This window comes from Equus caballus, chromosome 20, assembly GCF_041296265.1.
Source record: "Equus caballus isolate H_3958 breed thoroughbred chromosome 20, TB-T2T, whole genome shotgun sequence".
NCBI lineage: Eukaryota > Metazoa > Chordata > Mammalia > Perissodactyla > Equidae > Equus > Equus caballus.
This window is the reverse complement of record NC_091703.1, coordinates 53,591,608-53,614,100: the sequence shown is the minus strand read 5'-3', so window position 1 is coordinate 53,614,100 and position 22,493 is coordinate 53,591,608. Positions and strand designations below refer to the sequence as shown.

The window sequence follows — 22,493 nt, the reverse complement described above, 5'->3', positions numbered from 1 at the left end:
CTTAACAGCTGTGCCACTGGGCCAGCCCCATGAATGGCTTATTTTAAAAACTCATTTATTTGCCTTCCAGCCCTAGTTCACTCAGTTTAACTATGGGCAGAGGAGGATACCCAGTTAGGGCTTCTCTGTATATGCTGCGACACAGGTTCCTGAAGGCTCCCTGTGCTAATCAGCCGGCTGCCCTGCTGACAGGCCTGGTTTACACCCCTGGAGACGCCTTCCCTTTGCTCCATCCTTGTGAACTCGCAGTTCATTTTTCTAGCAAGCTCTAATCCACAGGCCTGACTCTTTAGTCAAAAAGTGGGGATCGACATGCAGATTTTGAGTAGGAAACTTTCCAGATGGTAGAGAATAATCAAAAGTGGTCGCAGTAGACTGCTGTCGGCTGTGTTCTCCTTCCCTAAGTGTAAACAAGCAAATGAAGGCAAATGCGCCTGGGCCCCCCCTGGTCCAGCTACCCTGGGGCTTGAGAGCCCTGAATAATCCTCTCATTTCGCCAAATACCGGGAAATGCCAGAAGTTCCTTGGGGATGATTCTCCCTGGCACCCGCTCTTGACCATTGCCAGTGATTAGTGACTGCCTATTGCAGACCCATCTGTGACAGTAAGGATTGCCCTGTCTCTTGGTGCTTCCTGCCTCGTGGAGCTAAAGGCTGTTTAAAAACTGCGGCGAAGACCACACTGTGGGGTGCTGGTGCGGTGGTTCCTGTTCTGCAATCAAGTCTGAAATGTTACCTAATCTCACCTCTTCAAAATCCCTTGCAGCCTAAAATTCTACAGCCCGAAAGCCTTGCTTTTTTTTTCTCTGTTTTGATTTTTAATTTACATTTAAGATGATCTTGCTTCTGAACAGGTGGCTTTTGGCCAAAATTAAAAATATTTTGTCCTGACCAATGTGTGTGTTTTAGGAAAATCCACATTGCAGCCAGTCATCTGAACTCTGCCATGTGGTGCAGGAGAAATGCATTTTAAGAACACTGATATTCTAAACAATTATTTTGGGTGCGCACTTCTTTGTCTTTATTAGGTTTTTAGCTTCCATGAGGAGGGGTTTATGAGTAGCCTGTGCTCTTCAAGTGAGGGGAAAGCTATCGGGAGTCAGCGAAGGAGAGTGAAGTATATAATCAAGTAAGAGTGTTAGAAATTTTGATCCAGGGCTCTTTCTTGAGGGGACGGATGAGGGTATATTAATCAGGCCTTCAGAGAAGAAAGATGTTTATTCATGCAAACGTCTATATTTTATCTGAGGCCATCTGTAAGGCACGTAGTCGCTCAAGTTCAATCTATGAAGCATATGTTGCATCAGTGTGCAGTCTTCTTAACGTTTTAATGAGGTGGTGCATATAAAGGCCGTGGGGAGCACTATCCCAAGGCCACCTCCTGTTTTTGAGTCCTTGATGGACTTCTCACATTGAGGATAGATAGCATGGCAAGTTCAATCTTTATATGTATCTTTTTAAAAAGCCCAAGTTCAGGGGCCGGCCTGGTGGCGCAGCGGGTAAGTGCACACGTTCTGCTTCGGTGGCCTGGGGTTCACCGGTTCGGATCCCGGGTGTGGACATGGCACCGCTTGGCAAGCCATGCTGTGGCAGGCATCCCACATAGAAAGTAGAGGAAGATGGGCGTGGATGTTAGCTCAGGGCCAGTCTTCCTCAGCAAAAAGAGGATTGGCAGCAGATGTTAGCTCAGGGCTAATCTTCCTCAAAAAAATTTTTAAAACTCTAAGTGACCCTTTCTAAATTCCTCCATATCCCAATATAAAGTTTAGACTTTGGGACTGATGAATATAATGAAGCAAATAATCTAATTTTGTCATAGCTGTTCCAATTATGAGTTTTTCTCATAAATATACATTGTCATTTTCAATCCAATATAAACTGCATTCAAGACTGTTAATGATGATCTCTTCAGCATGTGAACACGGCTCACAGAGAATCAGTTTGTGTGTGTATGTGTTTAGCTTTGCCTCATTCTTAGATCAAGGCAGTTTTTCAAGTGAGAAAACCACAATCGCTGGGCATTGTTAAAAGCCACACGGGAAGGCACTGTCAGAACTCTGCCCCCTGGTTTCAGGTGCTCGGCCCTCCCAGCCAGACTCTGATCATCCCAAATGGAGAATTTAGAAAGCAAGAGTGAAAAGCATCTTTGTTTCAGCTGTCTCTGCCTTCTCCCAAGCGATGGAGAGGATGCAAACCCACGTGCATGGAGTCCCAGCCGAGAAAACGCGTGCAGCTTATCAGGCCGACTCATGAAGCCAGAACTTCGGGGAACGAACACTCCAGGAAAGAAGGGCTAAAGACTTATTAAAAAAAGACTCTGTCCCACCAATGGGGCGTGACTTTCAAATGTTTTCCTGGTGACTGAAATTTTCCTGTCCACTGCCTCAGCATTAAGATGCAAAATCAATTTCGGGAAAGCCTGAGTCGGGGCCATTTGGCTTCCCGAGAAGAGGCTGCATTGGGGGAGAGGACGTTCCTCCTGGCTCCTCCTGGCCTTCTGAGGGAGGAGGTAGCGATGGCCTTGCTGTCCCTCCTGGGGTCACGGTTCGGACTTGTGCTCCACTTGGTGCTTCAGCCCATGGGTGGACATGGTGGTGTCCATGGGACAGAGTGGATCGGAGCAGACGCCTCATCCCCCGTCTGTCCTTGGTGGCTAGTCTGTGAACACAGCCCCTTCCAAGTGTCTCTGTTTGGATGTATCTGTCCAGAAAGACACAGCATAAACCAAACCAAAGGGTTGAGTACGTGCTACCTAAAAGAAGGCAATGAGCCTGCCTCCATCACAGCTCTTCTCTTTGATCTTCAGTGCCCAGATATCAACTTGCAGTGAACAGAGAGCAGATAGGGGCATTCGGAAGCCCGTGTGCCCAATGTCCGTGGGTGGCAGGCTGACAGGTTAACTCGAGAGGCCTTCCTTTCTTGCTGTGTCAGACGTAGCTGATACCCGGACTCGTGGTCACTTTGGGAAGACCTCTCAGCAGGTTGTCATGTAAGGCCGTGTTTTGGGTGTTGACCAATAAGTGGAATCAGGAGACGGTAGCCTTTTGGAGCTGAGGCTGGAGAGGACCTTTAAGGACATCCCTTCTGATCGCCTGAGTTGGCCTTATCCTTTCAGTGCTCATCTGTAAAATGGGGATATTATTAGTCGCTACCTTGCCAGGGTTGTTGTGAGAATTACATGAGATAATTTATATAAGCCCCTTAGATTCATGCCTGGCTCTGAGGAAGCACTTGATAACCTTAACTGCCATTAAGTTGTTGGTGTTAATGGATTAAAAACCGGTCCAGAGAGGTAAAATATTTGGCCTGCGGTCACCCAGCTGCCCCACAGCAGAGCTGGGACCGGAATCCTAGCATGCTACTCTTTGCTGGAAGCAACTGTTTCGCCAGCCTCCTTGATCTAGTTGCAACCAAGAGCTCGGATTCACGTGCCCCTAATAGAACACGGCATGTGGAACAGTTTGCGTTTTGTTATGGCTGCGCAAGCACGCTCAATGTCACTGCCTTTGTGCCTGATGCTCTGTTGTAGTTAAAAGTTCAATGAAGCTTTCTGTGTGTGCGTGAGAGAGAGAGAGAAAGAGATGTGGCCCCTCCTATGTAATTGAGTGTTCTCCCTCTGCCTTAGTGTATTAGCACGTTGTCACTTTTAACCCTTCACCCACTGAGCCTGGCATTTAAAATGCTATTAAACGCAATAATGTTTCCTATAAACAGCCTCCGAGGGATGGGACATAATTGGAATGACATTTTTAATAGGCTCCTGTTACAGCCCCTCTGTGCTACACAAACCAAACCAGCGCCCGCAGAGAGAAGCTTGTTAGTCGTTTTGTCCCTGGTCTGAGGTTGGGATAGGGTTATGGAGGGAAGTTTTGGGGCCAAAGGAGCTTTTAAAGTAGAGAGGGTGGTTTTTATGCTGGAGAAGTAGAGCGGCTTCTTTTGAGTAATCTCTATGTTTTTTAATTAATGGATGTGAAGAATCCAGGGGCTGATGCCCCTTCCTCCTTCAAGTGGCTCTGAGAAAGCTTAGAGCCAGATTTCTGGCCACCTTTAGCCAATGAGTAGGACCTCATGGTATGTGATCTCGTGGATCAGCCTCATTCCTTGCTCCGTCTCTTTGCCTTTGATATATTTTTTTTGGTCCCCTTCTGCTTACTTTTCATGTTGCGTTCTATTTTATGTGCCATGTTGTGGGTATCCCAAATTTGTTTTTGGAACAAATTTTTTAAAAATCAAGTTGAATGTTGCCTTTTCTACTTGTAACGTTGTGAGGCCTTTGGAGGCCACTTTCCGTCTCTGTGCCCCAGCTTCAGCTTCCTCGTCCGTGAAACGGGGAAACTGACACCATCTTTCTGAGACTCGGTCAAGTGGGAGCAAGCATCGCTGCCGACAAAGAAAGAGTCATGTTTTGGAATGACCTGCTGCTTCTACCAGAGGGGTAGGAATGGAAAAATACTGGAATCTAGTATTTTTGCCTTAATCAGAGTCCTAGATCCAATTGTCCTCTTAGAATCGCGTTCAGGAAACATTTGTTAAGCATTCATCTGTGGTTACTAAATAGTATAGCTGCTTGCAGTATTAGTTCATCAAATAGGTATTTATGAAATTGGGATGAAGATGATCAAGGCAAGTAAGAGCCATACTTTCCTATAACTTATGTTCCAGCGAAGAGAGAGTTTAAAAACAAAGATAAACCCCATAAAGCTGTCCACTTAACATGGGTGAATTTTATGGTGTGTAAATTATACCGCAACAAAGGTGTTATAAAAGAAGGTTTGGCCCTCGGAGCTGGCGTTCACATGTGCCTCGCTACAGTCGATCCTCATTCTTTGCGGATTGCATATGTGCCCATGCTCCTAGTCGCTAAAATTTATTTGTAACCTCAAAGTCACTACTCATAGCAATGTGGTGGTCACTTTGGGACATGCACAGAGCAGTGAAAAATCTGAGTCCCTGATGAGCGTGTTCCTGGCTGAGGTCGGACAAGAGGATGCTCTGCCCTCTCGTTGCCGCTCTCCTGCTGCAGGCGAGCGTCCTTGTTATAGTCTGTGTAGTGCCACACTTATTGCATTTTTGTGCTTTTTCTTGGTGAATTTGCTGTTTAAAATGGCCCTCAAGTGTGGTGCTAAAGTGCTGTCAGGTGTTCCTTAGCACAAGAAGGCCGTGACGTGCCTTCCTGAGAACATACGTGTGTTAGATGAGCTTCCTTAAGCATGAGTTAGAGTGCTGCTTGCTGGTCACGAGTTCAGTGTTTGCGCTGTGACAGAGGATATCAAATACTGCATCCTGAAACAAAAACACAGGTAAAACAAGGTTATGTATTGATCAGTTGATGGAAATGTGTGACCAGAGACTGTGGGAACCTATCTCTGTATTTCTCCTAGGAGCAATGGTTCAGTATCCACTAATTCAGTGTTTGCAGTGACTTCCTAGACGCAGAACCACCGTGAATAATGAGAACTGACTGAATATTCAGGAATAAGGCAAGAATATATGTAGAGCTCATAGATCAAAAGTCTGTCTTCCTTAAAAAAAAAAAAAAAACGGTGGGGTTATTCTTCTGTTAGAAGGAATAGCGGACTCTATCCCTTTATGTACACTCCCACCGACAGCCTGTTTTATTTGGCTCAGCTTTTCAGTGTTAAACATTAGGGGTAACCCTGTGGGAAATGTTAATGAAAAGCACCAGTATGTATAAGGAAGGTTTTATTATATACCCACTCATTTATATGTGGGCGTTAGTAAACATAGGTTGACCTCCACATTTTACGTGTAACTGTACTTGAATGCTTTCGTGTACATCGAATGGATTTGTACCTTGCCTATTTGTTACCAACAACCATTGATTAACAGAGCTACAAAAGTGATTTAAATATTATTTAATAACTTACAGCTATTTTAAAATTTTTTCACTCTTTAATCCCTTGTGTCAGTAAACACAGTCCAAGTTATAATGCCACAAGAACATAAAATAAATTCCAAATGGATAAGCGCATAGGAAAAGCTCTCAGAGAACTGACACCAAACATGCAGAAAGGGACATGAATATGGCCTGGGGAGAGAGAAGAAAGCAAAGAACATAGCGTGAATGTTAGATTTTTACTTACGTATTTCTGAATTGGTTCAGTTTTTTAAAGTATATGTATTTCTCTTGAAGTTAAAATTTACTTAAAAAATAAATTAAATTAATTCTATGAAGGACACAGAGAAGGTTCCAAGGCAGACTGGCCAGAGAGGCCTGCCTCGAGAGCGTGATGAGACAGTCTCGGCACAAGCGGCTGTCCGACTGGGCTGCAGGTTGGAATGCTCTGGGGAGCTTGATGACCTGCTGAAGCCCCACAGGTCGGGTTCAATTGGCGGCGGGTGGCCCAGGCATAGAGATTTTAAAAGCCGCTCCCAGGGATCAAATGTGCAGCCAGGGTTGAACACCAGCGCTCTAGGCACTGAGTAATAACGTGTCTTACAAATGGACGCTGGCCAACTGAGGGAGGCTCTCTGGGGGTTCCCACAGTTGCTGGGGCTCTGGGGCACTTCAGGGGCAGAGCTGTGGGGACCACAGTGGAAGCATCTTGGCAGGCGCACGGCGCTGACCAGCACTTCCTCCATTCCCACCCAAGATTCAGAGCCCAGGAGAGGGTGTCCGACTGGCTGGCCTCTGTCCTGGGGAGAGGGTCTGGCCCCTGCATCCTTCCAGGAGGAAGGTTTCACCAGAGTGACCCCCCCACACCCTGTGCACACACACAGCTGGGGAGAGGTGCTCCTCAGGAAACTCTGGTGCTCCCGGGAAGAGGAGAATGGGTGCTGGTGGGCCAGAACCCCAAGAGGCCCCCTCCGCTCCACGGCCTTAAAAGACGCATGTGTTTCCTGAATGGAATTGAAGGAGAGATTTGTGCTTAAGGCATGGGACAGCGTTCGGTCAATATTTTCTTCTTGCCTGCTCTCTTGCCTTTCTCCTCTCTCCTACCTCTGTCCCATTTCCTCCAGCTTCCTCTGATCTTCTCTCATAGGGATTTCAGCCTGAGAAGAGGAGGTTTACCCTCAAAGGAGTCCTGGCAGACAATATGGAGAGCCAGGTGGTCTCGTCAGGGATGACCAGCGTGACTGGAGGAGGAGGGTTGGGGAGACCACCGTGGCTGGAGTGGTGGGGGGGGTGTAGGTGGTTTAGCAGCTGGATAGGTCTCAAGGAGAAGGCTATGGGTGACAGGTGACAGAGAGGACAGCTGGAGTGATGGCACTGGGGCTGAGCGAGAAGTACAGTTGAGTGAGGCAAGCCAGCACAGACTCAGCGTTTGATTTGCATCTTCTCCAGTGAGCAGTTACTGAGCGCTTACTGTGTGCACCTGGGTTAGTGGCTTGGGCAGGGTGTGAGGGTAGATGAGGCAGCACAGTCCCTGCCCTCAAGGAGTGACACTGAGAGAACCATCTGGAAGGGATGACACAGCAGGATGTGGGCCTGAGCACTCAGGAGGAAGGGCTCCTGTGAGCAGGGGGCAGGGGCAGGGTTCCCAGAGGCATTACAGCTGAGCTGGGTTAGGAAGGATGACTGGGATTCTCATCAACGGAGCCTTTTCCTTCCTTTGTGGGGGAGGGTATAAAAGTAGGGTACCAAATGAGAGGGGCTAAAACCCCCAAAGGAAGTGGTAAGTGGCACATTTTGGCTGAAACAAAGTACATCTATTCTACAGAAGTAAAGCCATGTGCCACGTAATGACATTTTGTTCAATGAGAGCACATACGACAGTGGTCCCACAGGATTAGTACCACAGAGCCTAGGTGTGCAGTAGGCTGTACCATCTAGGTGTGTGTCTATGATGTTTCTACAAAGAGGAAATCACCTAATGATGCACGTCTCAGAATGTGTCCCTGCCGTTACGTGATGCATGACTGTACAGGCGTTTGGACTGGAAGGGAGGTCGGGAACATACTGGAAGAGGTCTCGAGGACCAAAGTAATAGATTTTGGGTCGGGGGAGGAAGACCTGTGAGACCTGTGTATTCGGATAGGGTGTTGAGTTTTCCAGAGCACCTTCTCGTGCCTAATCCCATTTGACTTTGCCCCTGCCAGTTTGGCAGAGCATGCCTGAGGCAGCAGCACAGAGACACGGGAAGGCTCGTGCATCACCACGTACAAAGAGCAAATGACCCCCCCACTGCAGAGAAACGGGGCTTGTTGACGGGGAGAGTTTTTCTCTTTAATGGGGAGGGTGGTCTCTGGGCTAGGCTGGGGACAGTGACCTCCCTCTGTGCTGTCAGGAGTGACGAGGGGCTCTGTATTGCCTCATTCGCCGGTGTCCATGCTGCTTTTGCCCCACCCAGAGTGTCTCCCCTCACACCCACGGTGCATCCTTCAAAACTTGTTGTTTAGAGGAGAAGCAGGAACTCTTTACTGATGAGGTGTCTCCAGGGGCCTCCTGGAAAAGGCTCAGCTCTGGGCCTCCTCACCTGCCCTCGCACATGCTCCGGAACAGTGTGGGTGGTGGTTGTCAGCTCCAGCTGCACATCAGAAACATCTGGGGAGCTTCAGAGAATGCCAACAGCTGCGCCAGTGCCACCCAGACTAGCGGGGTCCTACAGGAATCCCTGCTTTACGGACCAGGGAGTGGAGGCTCGAGGGGGACGTGGAGGCTCGTGGGTACCCGGCGGCCAGTGGCAGAGGCAGCACATGAGCCAGGCAGGCAGTTCCTGAATCCAAGCTTTGGATCCCCACGTTTCGGGATCTCTCCTGCAGGCTGAGTTGCCGGAGTACTGATTTGGCCATTAATAGCCAGGGGACAACCACAGGTTTTTCACAGCAAATCTAAGATTTTAAGAGCAGCTTTCGAAATAAACAAACCAGCAGTGTGCGGTGTTACGTCTTGCCCAGTGTCCCACAGGAGGGTAGATGTGAAACTAGCAGCTGGAGTTCTCGGTTTCTGAAGCTCTGGTTTAGACTTTGGGGCTGCTGTCCAGTGTGCAGTTAACCCACGTGCTGGGGAAACCCAGGCCCGAAGCTTCTTGAAGGCTGTGACCTCAGCTGTTAGTTTCCGTTTTCCACAGTGCTGGGTACATAGAACGAACCTAAATGCTTGAATGAATGAGTGGATGGATGAATGACTGGCAGACAGATTTGTACCCTTGGCCTGTGAGCTCTCAGCTGCCTGAGCAAGCTTGTCGCTTTCCACCTACAGTGAGCACAAGTCTAGATTCCATCCAGGGCCCGGGACTGCCTTGTTTGTAGTGTAGGTATTGGGAGGATGTCATTAAAGAAAAACAGAAGAAACCCAGTGTTAGCTCTGCTTTAGGTAAAACCCCTCACTGGGAGGCATGTGGGTCTGAGATGTGAAGGGGACCCTGTGGGCTGGTCATAGGCTCCACTTGTTCCTCTTGATGTGATCAAGAAGGTAAATTGGAACTTTTCCCCTTTGTTTCACAGGTCACCGCCAAGACTGCCTTCCTATTTATTTTACCTCAGTATAACGTTAGCGTGCCTACAGCAGGTAAGAAAAGCTCTGGCTCTCTCTTTCCCTGGTACTGTCAACCCGGAAGGACTAGGAAACCTCTTCCTGTGTATGTGTATGATCTTCTAAGATATTTAAATTCAGCATCCAACATCCTACCGCCCTTAAGATACAGTATGGGCCACATCCTGGTGGGGTCCTCAGGTCCCTCCACCAGGAACCATGTTTTGCGCTGCTTTCTCAGTTGCAAAGTGCTGGGCACCCTCTTGATGAATCACGGAGGCGTTTGTGTTGGCCGAGTCCTGTCCTGTCCCTTGTTCTCTGGTGGAGCGCTGAATTGTCTGGACTTCAGGGTGAGAGTCCTTTCTCTGCCTGGCTCCACCAGTGACTCGCTGAAGGACTTTGGGGCTAAATCTTTTAACCCATGGCCTGTGGAGGATGCAGGATCTTTTCTGGGCTCGCCTGCCCCCTGCAGTCACTGTAGCCAGACTCCGGAGAAGCCAACTCAGTCCTTCTGAGAATCAAACTGAGGGACGCTGGCAAGAAAGGGAGAGAACTCCATGCTCATGGAAGAGAGACAGGCTAGGCCATGGCCAGCACCGGTGTCAGGGAACAAGGCAATGATTGGCTGCTCATCCCGAGGCACAGGCCTGGGGGTGCAGTGGATTGTCTTGCTCAGTGCCATGTGGTGCAAGGTCAAATCCAGCCTTCTCCACTCCTGTCCCTTGAAAATCTTAACTAAGACACTTCTAGACCAGCTGTACTTAGGATTTATTAATTTAATTAAAAAAAATTTTTTTTTAATTGTGGTAAAATACACATAGCATAAAATTTACCCTCTTAGCCATGTTTAAGTGTACAGTACAGTGGCATTAAGTACATTCACGTTGTTGTGCTGCCATCACCACCATCCATCGCCAGAATTCTTCGTCTTCCCAAACTGAAACTCCGTCCCCATTAAACAGTAACTCCTCTTTCTGCCCCCATTCCAGCCCCTGGCAACCACCCTCCTACTTTCAGTCTCTGTAAATTTGACTATCCTAGGTACCTCATATGGTATTTATCCTTTTGTGAGTGATTAAAATTTATTTTTAACTAAACATTTTTCAAAATATATTTGCATCAGTCATGCATGACTTTCAGAGGAAATTTATAAAATGCAGGTAAGACATAAGAAGATAAAAACCACACGTGATGCCACCACTCAGCAAAACTACAATTAACATTTTTGGAGTATTGATTCATAACCCACTTTTCTTGGTGTTAGCATATGATGAATCTTTTTTCCATGGCATTCATTATTATTCCATTCAATGAGACATTTTGAAAAGCTGCAGAGTATTTCTTTGTTTTTTTTTTATTGAGTTCATACTAGTTTACGTCAATGTGAGATTTGAGTTGTACATTATTTCTTGACTGTCACCACATAAATGCTCCCCTTCACCCCTAGTGGCCCTCCCCACCCTTTTCTCTGGTAACCACTGAACTATTTTCTTTGTCCTAGTACTTGTTTATATTCCACATATGAGTGAAATCATCTGGTGTTTGTCTTTCTGAAACTGGCTTATTTCGCTTAGCGTAATTCCCTCTAAGTCCTTCCATGTTGTTGTAAATGTGATGATTTTATTCTTTTTTATGGCTGAGTAGTATTCCACTGTCTATATATACCACGTCTTCTTTATCCAGTCTTCGGTCGATGGGCACTTGGGTTGCTTCTATGTCTTGGCTAGTGTAAATAGTGCTGCAGTGAACATAGGGGTGCATATGTTACTTTGGATTGTTGATTTCAAATTGTTTGGGTAGATACCCAGTAGTGGGATAGCTGGGTCATATGGTAGGTCTATTTTTAGTTTTTTGAGGAATCTCCATACTGTTTCCCATAGTGGTTGCACCAGTTAAAGCTGCAGAGTATTTCTTAATAGGGATTACCACGAGTTATCTATTCAATCCCATATTATGGGATATTTAAGTTTCCAGTGTTTTTTTTAATTTCTTTAAAGATTTTATTTTTCCTTTTTCTCCCCAAAGACCCCCGGTACATAGTTGTGCATTTTTAGTTGTGGGTCCTTCTAGTTGTGGCATGTGGGATGCCGCCTCAGCATGGCTTGGCAGGCAGTGCCATGTCCGTGCCCAGGATTTGAACCGGCGAAACCCTGGGCCGACGAAGCGGAGCATGCAAACTTAACCACTCAGCCATGGGGCCGGCCCCAAGTTTCCAGTTTGTACTGTAAACAGTGCTACAGTAAACGTTCTTGTGACTAAGTTTTTGCATGCATTCATGATTATTTTCTTAGGATAAATTCCTATTAATGGAATATCTGGGTCAAGTAGTTTGTACATTTTAAAGGTTTTTATCTGTATTGCCAAAATCCTCTCTGTCATCTAATTCTTATGACCCATAAATAAGTTTGTTTGTAAATATATAATGTGTAGGCTTTTTCTTTTTGCTTGAGGAAGATTGTCGCTGAACTAACATCTGTGCCAATCTTCCTCTATTTTTTATATGTGGGATGCTACCACATTGTGGCTTGATGAGTGGTGTGTAGGTCCATGCCCGGGATCAGAACCCATGAGCCCCAGGCTGCCAAATTGGCGCGTGCGAACTTAACCGCTATGCCACGGGGCTAGCCCTGGCTTTTTCTTTTTTTTACTGTCAGAATTCCGATTTATTAATTTATAAAGAGATATCTGGCTATCAAATTTTGTGGTGATATTTTCATTATATTTCTCCCCAAAGTCAATTTGTATGGGATGCACCTCATAACCCAACTCTGCTTTATTAATTCACTGTGAGAAAGAGGTGTCTTGGGGTCACAACAGTTGATGTTTGTGTGACAGGGGCATGCCTTCATTATAGGAAGGGCCTGTTTGTAAAACCAAATTGTGCTAGAGGGTTGACTTTTGATTTTGACTGTTTCCCGGGGAAATTAGCAGACAAATGAAGTCCTCACAACAAGGATGAAAAGCTAGACTTTGTGCCCCAGGGCTGTCCTCGGAGCTTCTGCACATGAAGAGCTTCCCACTGTTGGTCGTTTCATGCCTTCATTCATTTGTTTTAATTAATTAATTGATCAATCCAGACAAATACTTGTGTGCCTGGCCCTGGGCGTAAAGTAGTTTATAAAACCCATCTGATCTCATGGAGCTTACCAGTGATTAGGGAGGGAGAGATAATAGACAAGTAAACAATAAATAATTGTAGCTGTGATAAGGGTGGTGAAGAAAATATACAAGGTTGTGCCATAAAGAAAAATAAAAGGGAGATGACCGAAGATGTTTCTGAGAAGCTGACGTTTGAGCCGAGCATGTGTGGGAAGTTGTGTTGAGGGTGTGCGGAGGGGGTGTGGGCAGAAGAAAGAGCATTCCAGGCAGAGGGATCAGCACGTGCAAAGGCCTCAGGTGAGAAACAGACACCTTGCACATTCTAGTAACTGACGAAGGCCAGGGTGACTGGAGCCAGCCAGGTGTGGGATTTTTCTAGGGCGGGGTTATTGAATTCTGCTCCCTGACCTCCTCCAGGTCTGTTATAGGCACATTATAATCCATACTGAATTGAGGAGGTTCAGTTACTTTGGGAAGGGAGGATAAAGTATTGTTAAATAGCGTACCTTTTGTTTAAATCTTGCCATTTGGGGCTATTTGAAATATGACAAGCAAATAATCAAGAGAGACAACGGAATCAGAATAGCCTGCTGAATTTCGTTTCGAGCTCCCTAATCACTGGCCCGGGATGGTAATGTTTGGTTTGTGAGTACTGGGGAAAGCAGACTTCTCGTGGGAAAAACAGTTCACAATAACGGATCTGTGGACGCTGCGAGTTTTAAAACCCTCCCCCGAAATCCCCGTACGGCTTGAGGTGCCTGGGAAGATATCCTTTGTGTATAACCTGGGTAAATTCTGATTTCTAAGGTTTCGTCTTTAAACAGCGTGTAACTTGTTCAACTCAGTATTTAAAATTTCAGTTTCAGTAGAGTAGTAACTGTGCCCAGACAAGGTGGCCTACCGTTTCTAAATCCCGTGTCTTCCCTCGCTGAGGGCGTCACCTTCCGCAGAAAGTAGCTCGCGGTGATGTTGAGTTTTCCTCCCGGCTCTGCTTCGCTCCCTCTCCTCTGCTCCCTTCGTCAGCATCCACCATAAATTGGGTGGCTTAATCTGGGTGGAGAAATTTATCGTCTCACAGTTCTGGGGGCAGGAACTCCAAGATCAGGGTGTCGACGGGGCCACCCTCCGTCTGAAGGCTCTAGGAGGCGTCTGTTCCGGTCCTCAGTCCTCGCTTCTGGTTCCTTGGCTGTGGCAGCGTAACGCCACTCTTCACGTGGCATTCGCTCTGGGCGCTTGTCAGTCTCTCCGTCCAGATTTCCCTCTTTTTATAGGGATATCAGTCATATTGGATCAGGAGCCCATTCTACTGCTTCATGACCTATCTTAGCTAACTACATCTGCAGTTATGTGGGTTCCAAATAAGGGCATGTTCTGAGGTGCTGGGGTTAGGACTTTAGCATATGAAATGTGTGGGGACACAGTTGAACTCATCACACCAGCTATAAAGGTATGATTTTGTCACATAATAGTGAGCTAGTTAAGAAGATCGAGAGAGAGGAATGAAACGAGATGGGCACAGTCGTATGTCCTGGTGGAGCACCTGCCACGCTGCGTCCTTATGGGTTCCTTTAAGATCACCAGCGATGAAGTAGGAAATGTTCCTTGTTACCAAACCCACACCTTCTTATTCCACTTGCACCCTGTTTTTTGTTAAGTCTCTCAAATAAAATCCAGGCCCACCAGTTAAATTTGAATTTCAGATAAATAGCAAATACTATTTTTTAGTATAAGTGTATCCCAGATTATGCATGGGACATAATTACACTAGAAATGTACTTTGTTTATCTGAAGTTTAAGTTCAACTGGCTGGCCTATATTTTATCTGGAATCTGTACACCCTGCCCAGCTCTGGCCAGGAATAAAATGTCAGCTTGCTGGTCTTATCATTAGACACTCTGACTCTTCCTTCTAATTAAATATCACAAAGAATCTGGTATTATGGCCAGAAATATATAGAATGTAAAAGGTCAGCAAAGAATAGAGGTTTGATCCTTTCCATAGACAGACTCAAGGCCTGCTGGCTTCCCTTCTTTTTTTTTTTTTTTTGAGGAAGATTAGCCCTGAGCTAACTACTGCCAGTCCTCCTCTTTTTTGCTGAGGAAGACTGGCCCTGAGCTCACATCCATGCCCATCTTCCTCTACTTTATACGTGGGAAGCCTACCACAGCATGGCGTGCCAAGCGGTGCCATGTCCTCACCCGGCATCCAAACTGGCGAACCCTGGGCTGAGAAGCGGAACGTGCAAACTTAACCGCTGCACCACTGGGCCAGCCCCCTGGCTTCTCTTCTGATCCAGAACAGGTGACCCCAGCAGGCTAAGCATTTACAAAGTCGTTTTGGGTTGTGCCACTAATCTGCTGAATTGTCTTGGGCAAAGCACTTAACGTCTGAGTCTTCATCCCCATCTGCCAAATGGAGGCGGTGGTCACTGTCTCAACCCAGCGTCTCCTGAAGACAGGAAGCTCTAGGAGGCCTGGTGAGCGCCTGCTGCTCAGATGGTCCACAGACTGTTCGCGTCACCTGGGAACTTGTTAGAAACAGAGACTCTCAGGCCCCACCGTACACCTGCTGCTCCAGAACCTTCGTTTTAACATGATCCTCAGGCGATTCCTGTGCCTGTGAAACCTGAGAAGCGTGGCTCTAGGGGCCCTGGGTGGAAAGCTCCAGGTGGGCTTTCAAATGACCCCCCTGGTAAGATAGGGAAACCCGCTACATCTGCTCAGTCATTTGCATCTTCTCTTCTCTGCCAGTTTTGGTTTGTCTATAACTGTTTGGTCTGAGGTGGGGGCGAGTATCAATGGGTGGATTTAGTTTCAGGCTGGGGCCGCCACTCCCTCAGGAGTCATGGACATGTTTGTACGGCGATGTGGGTGGGAGTCGAGGAGCTTTGATGTTCCTAAATCTGCCTGCTATTGCCCACCTAGCACAAGAAGGCTGAGGTGTGCACCTCTTCGAGAGGAGGGTTTGTTTGGGGTCATCGAAGGTGACAAGGACCCATCCCCTGGCTCTGTTGGTCTTCCTGGTTTTATGGCCACCAGCTGCTGGAGATGAAAGCCGCAGGGGCCTCCCACGCCATAGCTTGGCCATTGTTCTCACGCCCCGGAGGATGAGACACACCATCTCATAAAAGCAACCTCAGACAGATGGTTTTAAAGCCTCATTGGGCCGAAGGCCTTTGTCCAGGACTCAGAGTGTGTTTTTGTTCCTGTGCTGGCCGTTGGGAGTGCAAGGTCTTGTCTCATGCTTGTGTCGTGACCTTGAAAGATTGACACCGCCTAGCAAACCAAGCGCCTGTCTGTGAGATGAGCCTGTGCGCGACAAGAGTGAAGAGACTGGTGGGCAGCAGCCGTTCTGAAGATGGAAGCCTTACTTCATGACAGACGAAAGCTACCAGCCAGAGCTGTGGCCGCTCCAGCTGGAGACCTGAGACTCACGTAGCCTGGCCTAATCCTTTACACCAGGGGAACCAAGGCGCAGAGAGTTGATTGGCATTCCCAAGGATACACCAGTGAGGGCAGCGGAGGGGCTGGTCTGCTCACACCTCATGCGGCACCAGGCCCCAGAGAAGCTGCGAGAAGGTTGGGTTTGCAAATGGGGTGGTGGGCAGAGGGGGCGCCCAACCAGGGAGGCAGAGACCTGGCCCTGTCCTGGTCCCTTGGGCCAAATAACCACCAAGAAATCCTTTGGCCCTAAGGTACTGTCTGTATGAATGAGAGAAAATAAACCAGAGTCCTCAGTTTCCCTGGCTTTATTGGTCGGCCGTCTGGAAAAGAGTGGGCGTCTGTGACCCAGGACTTAGAGCCAGCGCTGCACTTGATTTTTTTTTCCCCCCCAGTAAACAGAAATTTTACTACTTATTGCTTCATATTAAACTTACTGTCTTAGTCCGTTTGGTCTGGGTGGCTTATAAACAACAGAAATTTATTTCTCACAGTTCTGGCAGTGGGAAGTCAGAGATCAGGCTGCAGCATGGCAAGCGAGGGCCCTCTTCCCGGTCACAGACTTTTTGAGGCATCCTCACATGGCGGGAGCTCCCTGGGGTCTCTGACAAGGCACTAATCCCATTCATGAGGGCCGTACCCTCATGACCTAAGCCCTTCCAAAGGCCCCACTTTCTAACACCGTTACATTGGGGGTTAGGATTACAACACGTGAGTTTTGGGCTGGGGTCGCCGCTCCCTCAGGAGTCATGGACATGTTTGTACGGCGATGTGGGTGGGAGTCCATTCACACAACCATTCAGACTGTTCCGTTATTATTTAAGTGTAACAGTTGTGCGAAAAAGTGGACAAACCATAACAGGTGAGCTCCATGAATTTTCACAAAATGAACACATCCATGTAACAGTGTCCCCTTCCAGCCTAGATGTGACGCGGTCCAATTCCCTGTTACAGCCCAGAGAATTATCCCATTCGGTGTGGCTTCCAGAGATGGAAGTCAGTTGACCCACTGAGCCGCTGTGGTGATTGTTAACCAGCCTGAAGCCCAGGGTGGGCGGAACAGCGGCTGGAACCCAGCCAATGGCAGCTTTGAGATGCTGCCTCTGCTGCCTTTTCCTGGGTCCTGGTTCCCTCGTGGTCCTCCTTCCCTTCCCTCCTACAGGCCCTCTGACCTGGGCCCCACCCCACTTTGTACTTCTTCACGTTCCCATTTCTCCTGATTGATCTTTTCTTCTCCTATCTAGCTAGGATAATTTTTTTCTTACTCAATTGTTCTAACTGAAATAATTTTTGCCCTTAATTTAACAATGGGCTTGTTAATATTGTTATTTTTATCCAAATTTTTAAAAAAAAGACTGATTTTAGATTTTTTTGGGTGTGTGATCTTGAGGCATTATTTTTCCCTTATGCTCTCAATGAATTAAAAAGGAAAGTTCACCCCTGCGCCCCATCAGCGTTCTTTGCATGCTGCATGTTGTCTGCCCAGGCCCGGGTCAGGTGGGTGTGGAAGCCTCCGTTGTAGACTGCAGTGGTCCTGAGGGTGCCTGGCACCCAGGAGTTATTAATGCTTCTTTCTTGAAGGCCAGAGGGAGGACTGCAGCCTTATTAAAAGGAATGGTACGTCAAGAAAACTGTTCGGGAGCTAGGCACTTTTATTTCCAAATTCTCTTTAATGCTTTTCTCCTATTTGCTACATCTCTCATTTTTGCATAAAATTATCCTTTCCTTGTCTTCCTACCTGTCTATAAAACTGGAGAAAATATATTCCAAATCATGCAATAAAGTGTTAAGATGGTAACTTCGAAGATTCCCCAGCTAGATCTTTACTGCTTGGGCAGCCTGGGAGGGAGGGAGAGGGAGTGTGTGTGTGTGTGTGAGAGAGAGTCAGCTCGGGCTGCCGTGATAACATAAGGGAGGGAGGGAGAGAGAGAGAGAGAGAGAGAGTGTGTGTGTGTGTGTGTGTGTTAGTTAGTCAGCTTGGGCTGCCGTGATAACATACCCTGGACTGGATGCTGGGCAAAATAAATAACAGACATTTGTTGTCTCGCAATTTCTGGAGGCTGGAAGTCCCAGATCAAGGCATTGGTAGGGTGTGAGGGAAGGACTTGTTCCAGGCCTCTCTCCTTGGCTTGTCGATGGCCGTCTTCTCCTGTGTCTTGTCACATCGTCTTCCCTCTCAGTGTGTCTGTCTCTGTGTTCACATTTCCCTTTACAGGGACACCAGTCATTATTGGATTTGGGCCCACCCTAATGACCTCATTTTCACTTGATGACCTCTATAAAGACTATGTCCAAATAAGGTCATATTCTGGTGGTTAGAACTCCAATGTATCTTTTTTTTGTTGGGGGCCGGGGAGCCACAATTGGAACCATCACAGTGTGTGTGCACATGAGGACCACAGCAGTGCTTGGAGTTCACACGACACTGGCCACATCTTCCAGGTGGGGAGGCCAGGGAGGGGGTGGCTTGGCAGCCTGGGGAGTTGGGGCAGGGGTGGAGGTCACAATGCTGCCCTTTGAGGCTGTGTGCCCCATGCCTGTCCTCAGCCCCTCTCTTTTGCCTGGTAACTCAGGGAGCGGGCAGGCCTTCAGGGCTCAACCAATGCACTCTCTGTGATTTGAAGGAAGGCAGGAAGCAGAGAGGCCTGGTGGGGAGACCATGGGCCTTGGCTTCTGGCATCGGCCGTATGGTTAGGGTCCTGGCCCACCCCTAACTAGTTGTAGGTCCTGGAGGCTCAGTTGCTCCTGGCATCTGACTGCCATGTCTGTAAAACAGTATTCCTCTGAGGGGTACAGGATGTCACTTATGAGACATGCTCACTACAGTGCCTGGCACAGAGCAAGTGCCCTGTAAATGGCTTATAGTTGCCGTTTGTATCATTTGTCCTAAATGAGCACCCTAATGGGAATATTTGCATGTGTGTGCTGTACACTGACTGTTCTGTTCCTTTAGTTTCTGATTCCTCCTGTTGGAAGCAGTCAGGATGATCTCATCTATTTGTGTAACACTTTACAGTTTATAGATCTCTTCTATTTGTGTAGCACTTTATAGTTTATAAGTCAGCTATCGATTTCATCCTTACAGCTTTGTGAGAAAAGGTAGATGTTATTGTTCCCATTGTCCGGAAGGGGTAACTGAGGCAGAGAGACCCTGGATCACATGATAGGCACGTGGCAGCTCCAGAAATGAGCTGCTCATGTTTTTTTTTTTTTGCCTAGGAAAATATAGAGCAATGAAGTAGGGAAGACGTCACTTTTAAAATTTTCACAAAGCAGGAAGAATTTAAAGTTATTTATTTAAAAAATTATTTTTTAATAGAAAATACATGAGTCTAAATATAAATCTGTACAAAAAGTCAGAGTGAAAGTCTTGTTTGCAGCCTGCTCTCCCTGCCTTTGACGCCCCGTCCCCATGTGGGTCTTCACCCTTGTCCCGTGTCCCCTTCCAGAATTTCTCATCTCACCTTCCAGTGTTTCTTTATGCACATACAAATGCATATTGTTCTTTTCTCCTCTTTTTCACATAATGGCCAGGATACCGTACGTTCTGTTCTGTATCTTTTTTCCCCTAGCAAGCTTCGTCATTTTCTTCAGAAATTTTATTGAGGTATAACACGTGCCATAAAGTGCACCCATTCGGAAGAGCACAGCGGGATGAAGTGTCACACGTGTGCACGCCCACGTGACCATCCCCTAGCTCGAGATGCGTACTCCCCCTTCCTCGTGCCCCTTCTCGCCAACACCTCCTCCCGACTCGGCCACTATTCTGCTGAGTCTCCTGACAAGCTTTACCTGCGCTTGGTCTTTATTTCTCTCTGAGTTTTTAAAACAGCTTCATTGTTAACACCGGTGCTTCTTAAATGTTAGCCTGCGTCAGAATCACACGGGGACGTTGTTAAACACGAATTCCTGAGCCATGCTCTGGGTTTCTGACTCAATGGGCCCCAGGTAGATACGCAGCAATATGCTTTTCTCAGCACGTTCGCAGGTGATGCTGCCGCTGTTGGCCCGCAGCCACACTCTGAGAGCCCCAGTGTGTTATAACTATGGTTTGTTTAACCGGTCCCCTATAGATGAAAACAACGTGAGTTGTTTCCATTAGTTTATTGTTAAAAACAGTGCTGTAGAACATGGCCTTGTACACGTGCCACATTTTGAACATGGCAGGTATTGGCTATAAGATTCTCAGAAGTGGACTTGCCGCATCAAAGGGCTGATGCATTTGTCGTCTTGATAGAAATTGCCAAATTGCCCTTCCAAAGAGGTGGTACACTTTGCATTGCCACCAGCAGTGTGTGAAGGAGAGCCTTTCATCACCATCTGAGCAAGAGCGTATCGTCAAGCTTTGGATTTCTGCCCATCTGATAGGTATGAAATGGTATCTCATTCTAGTTTTAATTTGCATTTCTCTTCTGTGTAAGGTTCAGCATCTTTTTAAATGTGTAAGGGACACCTGTGTTTCTTTTTTCTGTGAATTGTGTGTTCATATCCTTTGCCCGTTCTTCTGTTGGATTTCTTATCTTTTTATCCTCAAGTTCTAGGAGCTCTTTACATATTAGCAAGATTAGCTCTTTGTTTATGATCTGAATTGTAAATATTTTCCTCAGGTAATCACTTGGCTCTTGATTTTACTTATGATGGTTTTTTCCCATCTAAGTTCTGGATTTTTATATATTGTAAAAGATTTGAAATAATGTGAACACTGAGTTGGCCATAAGCACAGAAACCAGTAGAAACTAAATTTTACAAATCCAGATCTGCAGGACTTAAGAAGGAAACTGGGAGAGAAAGCCGCATCCTGGCTGTGCAGTGATGCTCTTAAACAGCCAGTTTTTCAGACAAAGGCAGAAGCCTCCTGGACAGATGCCCACACGCTAAGGAAATCTGAAAGCAGATGGGACGATGGCAACACGTGGCCACCATCCAGCTCCGGCCATGGGGTGGAGGTCAGAGACTTCCCGGTAGTGTCCAGACAAGGTCGGAACATGCAAGGGCAGGCAGGCGAAGCTGCTTACAAGTGACACCCAAGGAAACAGGAAAATATCTATTAGTCATAGGAAGCAAAACAGGAGGTCAATAAGAATGTTACTCCCGAAAAGGGACATCTGCTCACAGGGGTTGTCAAAACCGCCAAGGCTCTTATTGATTATTTTGGCTTTCTTTTCAAACTGTGATCAGACCTAAGCAGATGACACTTTTGATAGGACGTGGGATAACTCATCTGCAGTGGGAAGACCATTGTTGAAGATGGTTTCTTCCAAAGCTAGGTTAACTCCCATAGTAGGGCATGTTGCCATACTCCATGGGGGTGTGTAGGAAGAAGACTCAGAATTTTGGTGTTGGAAAGGTGTCAGGAATCATCTAGGCTGGAGATTGCAAATTGGTGGCCTGTGGTCAGAGTTGGCTTGCACATGTGTTTTCTTAGGCCTGTTTGGTGTTGGCCCATAAAGTGTTTTTAAAATTTTTTGAATTAGTCACCAACATTTTTAAATCAGATGATTTCATGTAAAGATCTCTCTCTTTGCTTTTGAAATACTGGAAATCTGTCTGCATGGGGCCGCACCCCACCGTGGCCACAGTAGCTGAGAAGCACCTTCCCCACTCCCTCCTTCAGCCCCTTGGGACATGCGCTCTCCAGTTTGCCACAGTCACCACTCATCTCTAGTGTGTCCCTGACATTGAGATTACCTGTCAGTCATCATTTATCCCAGTTTTAACTGTTGTTTTTCTTTTAGTAAGGTTAAAAACATAAAAGTGGGAAGGTTAAAAGTGGAAAGTGGTTAAAGGGAAACTTTTAAGAAAGTTATTTCTTAAACTTGTTCCTCTCTCAAAGTAGAAATGTGAAAGACAAAGAGGGCAATATGTTGAAGGAAAAAACGGTGGAAAGTGTTTGGTGGCAGTGAAGACGATCAGCTGTTTCATGCAGTGGCCCCCTGCGCAGAAAGGACTTGCCTTAAGACACCTGGACCACTTTTCTCCTTTGTGTTGCCCACCTGGTCTCTGCAGGCGTTTTGCTGAGTCACCTCCCGGGTCTAACAGCTCAGAGACATGCTGAGACTTACTCTTCTAAACAATCGTAACAGGTTAGCGCCACGCCATGGCCGTTCCTGTTGAGGGCTCACGCGAGACGGGCGGTGCTGAAAGAGGGCAGCTCCAACTTGGGTGGTGAGAGGATCTTTATAGGAATTAGTGGGCAACCCAAAATTTAAAAGTAAGAAAACTCAAAAACATCAATTTGTTGATAGCCTCCTAGAGGAACACACGGCTCCAGCCTCCAGAGCTCAGTGGGAAGCAGAAGGGACCAAACCAGTTTACTTTCCTGCCCAGCTAAAAGCAGGAGGGCGATAGATGAGGGGAAGCGATGGAGGGAATTGGACCAGTTGGAGCACCGCTGTTGAGTATCTGCAGTGATCGTGCTTGTTATTGCAGGAGAGAGAGATCAGAGGAGCGGCTTCTTGTCAGGAAAGGTGCGGCCTGGGGAGGGTCTGAGGGTCTTGTGGGCCCTGAGGTGGCTTTTGG

At 47.0% G+C, this 22,493-nt stretch overlaps 1 protein-coding gene across 1 annotated transcript in view; it reads left to right on the top strand.

Moving 5' to 3' along the window:
* TRAM2 (translocation associated membrane protein 2) overlaps nucleotides 1–22,493 on the top strand; it is a 76,287-nt gene that overhangs the window by 30,088 nt on the left and 23,706 nt on the right. The window contains exon 2 of the mRNA XM_001499006.6: nucleotides 9,408–9,471. Coding sequence (XP_001499056.2) covers nucleotides 9,408–9,471 — 64 coding nt within the window. The remainder of the gene's footprint in view (nucleotides 1–9,407; nucleotides 9,472–22,493) is intronic.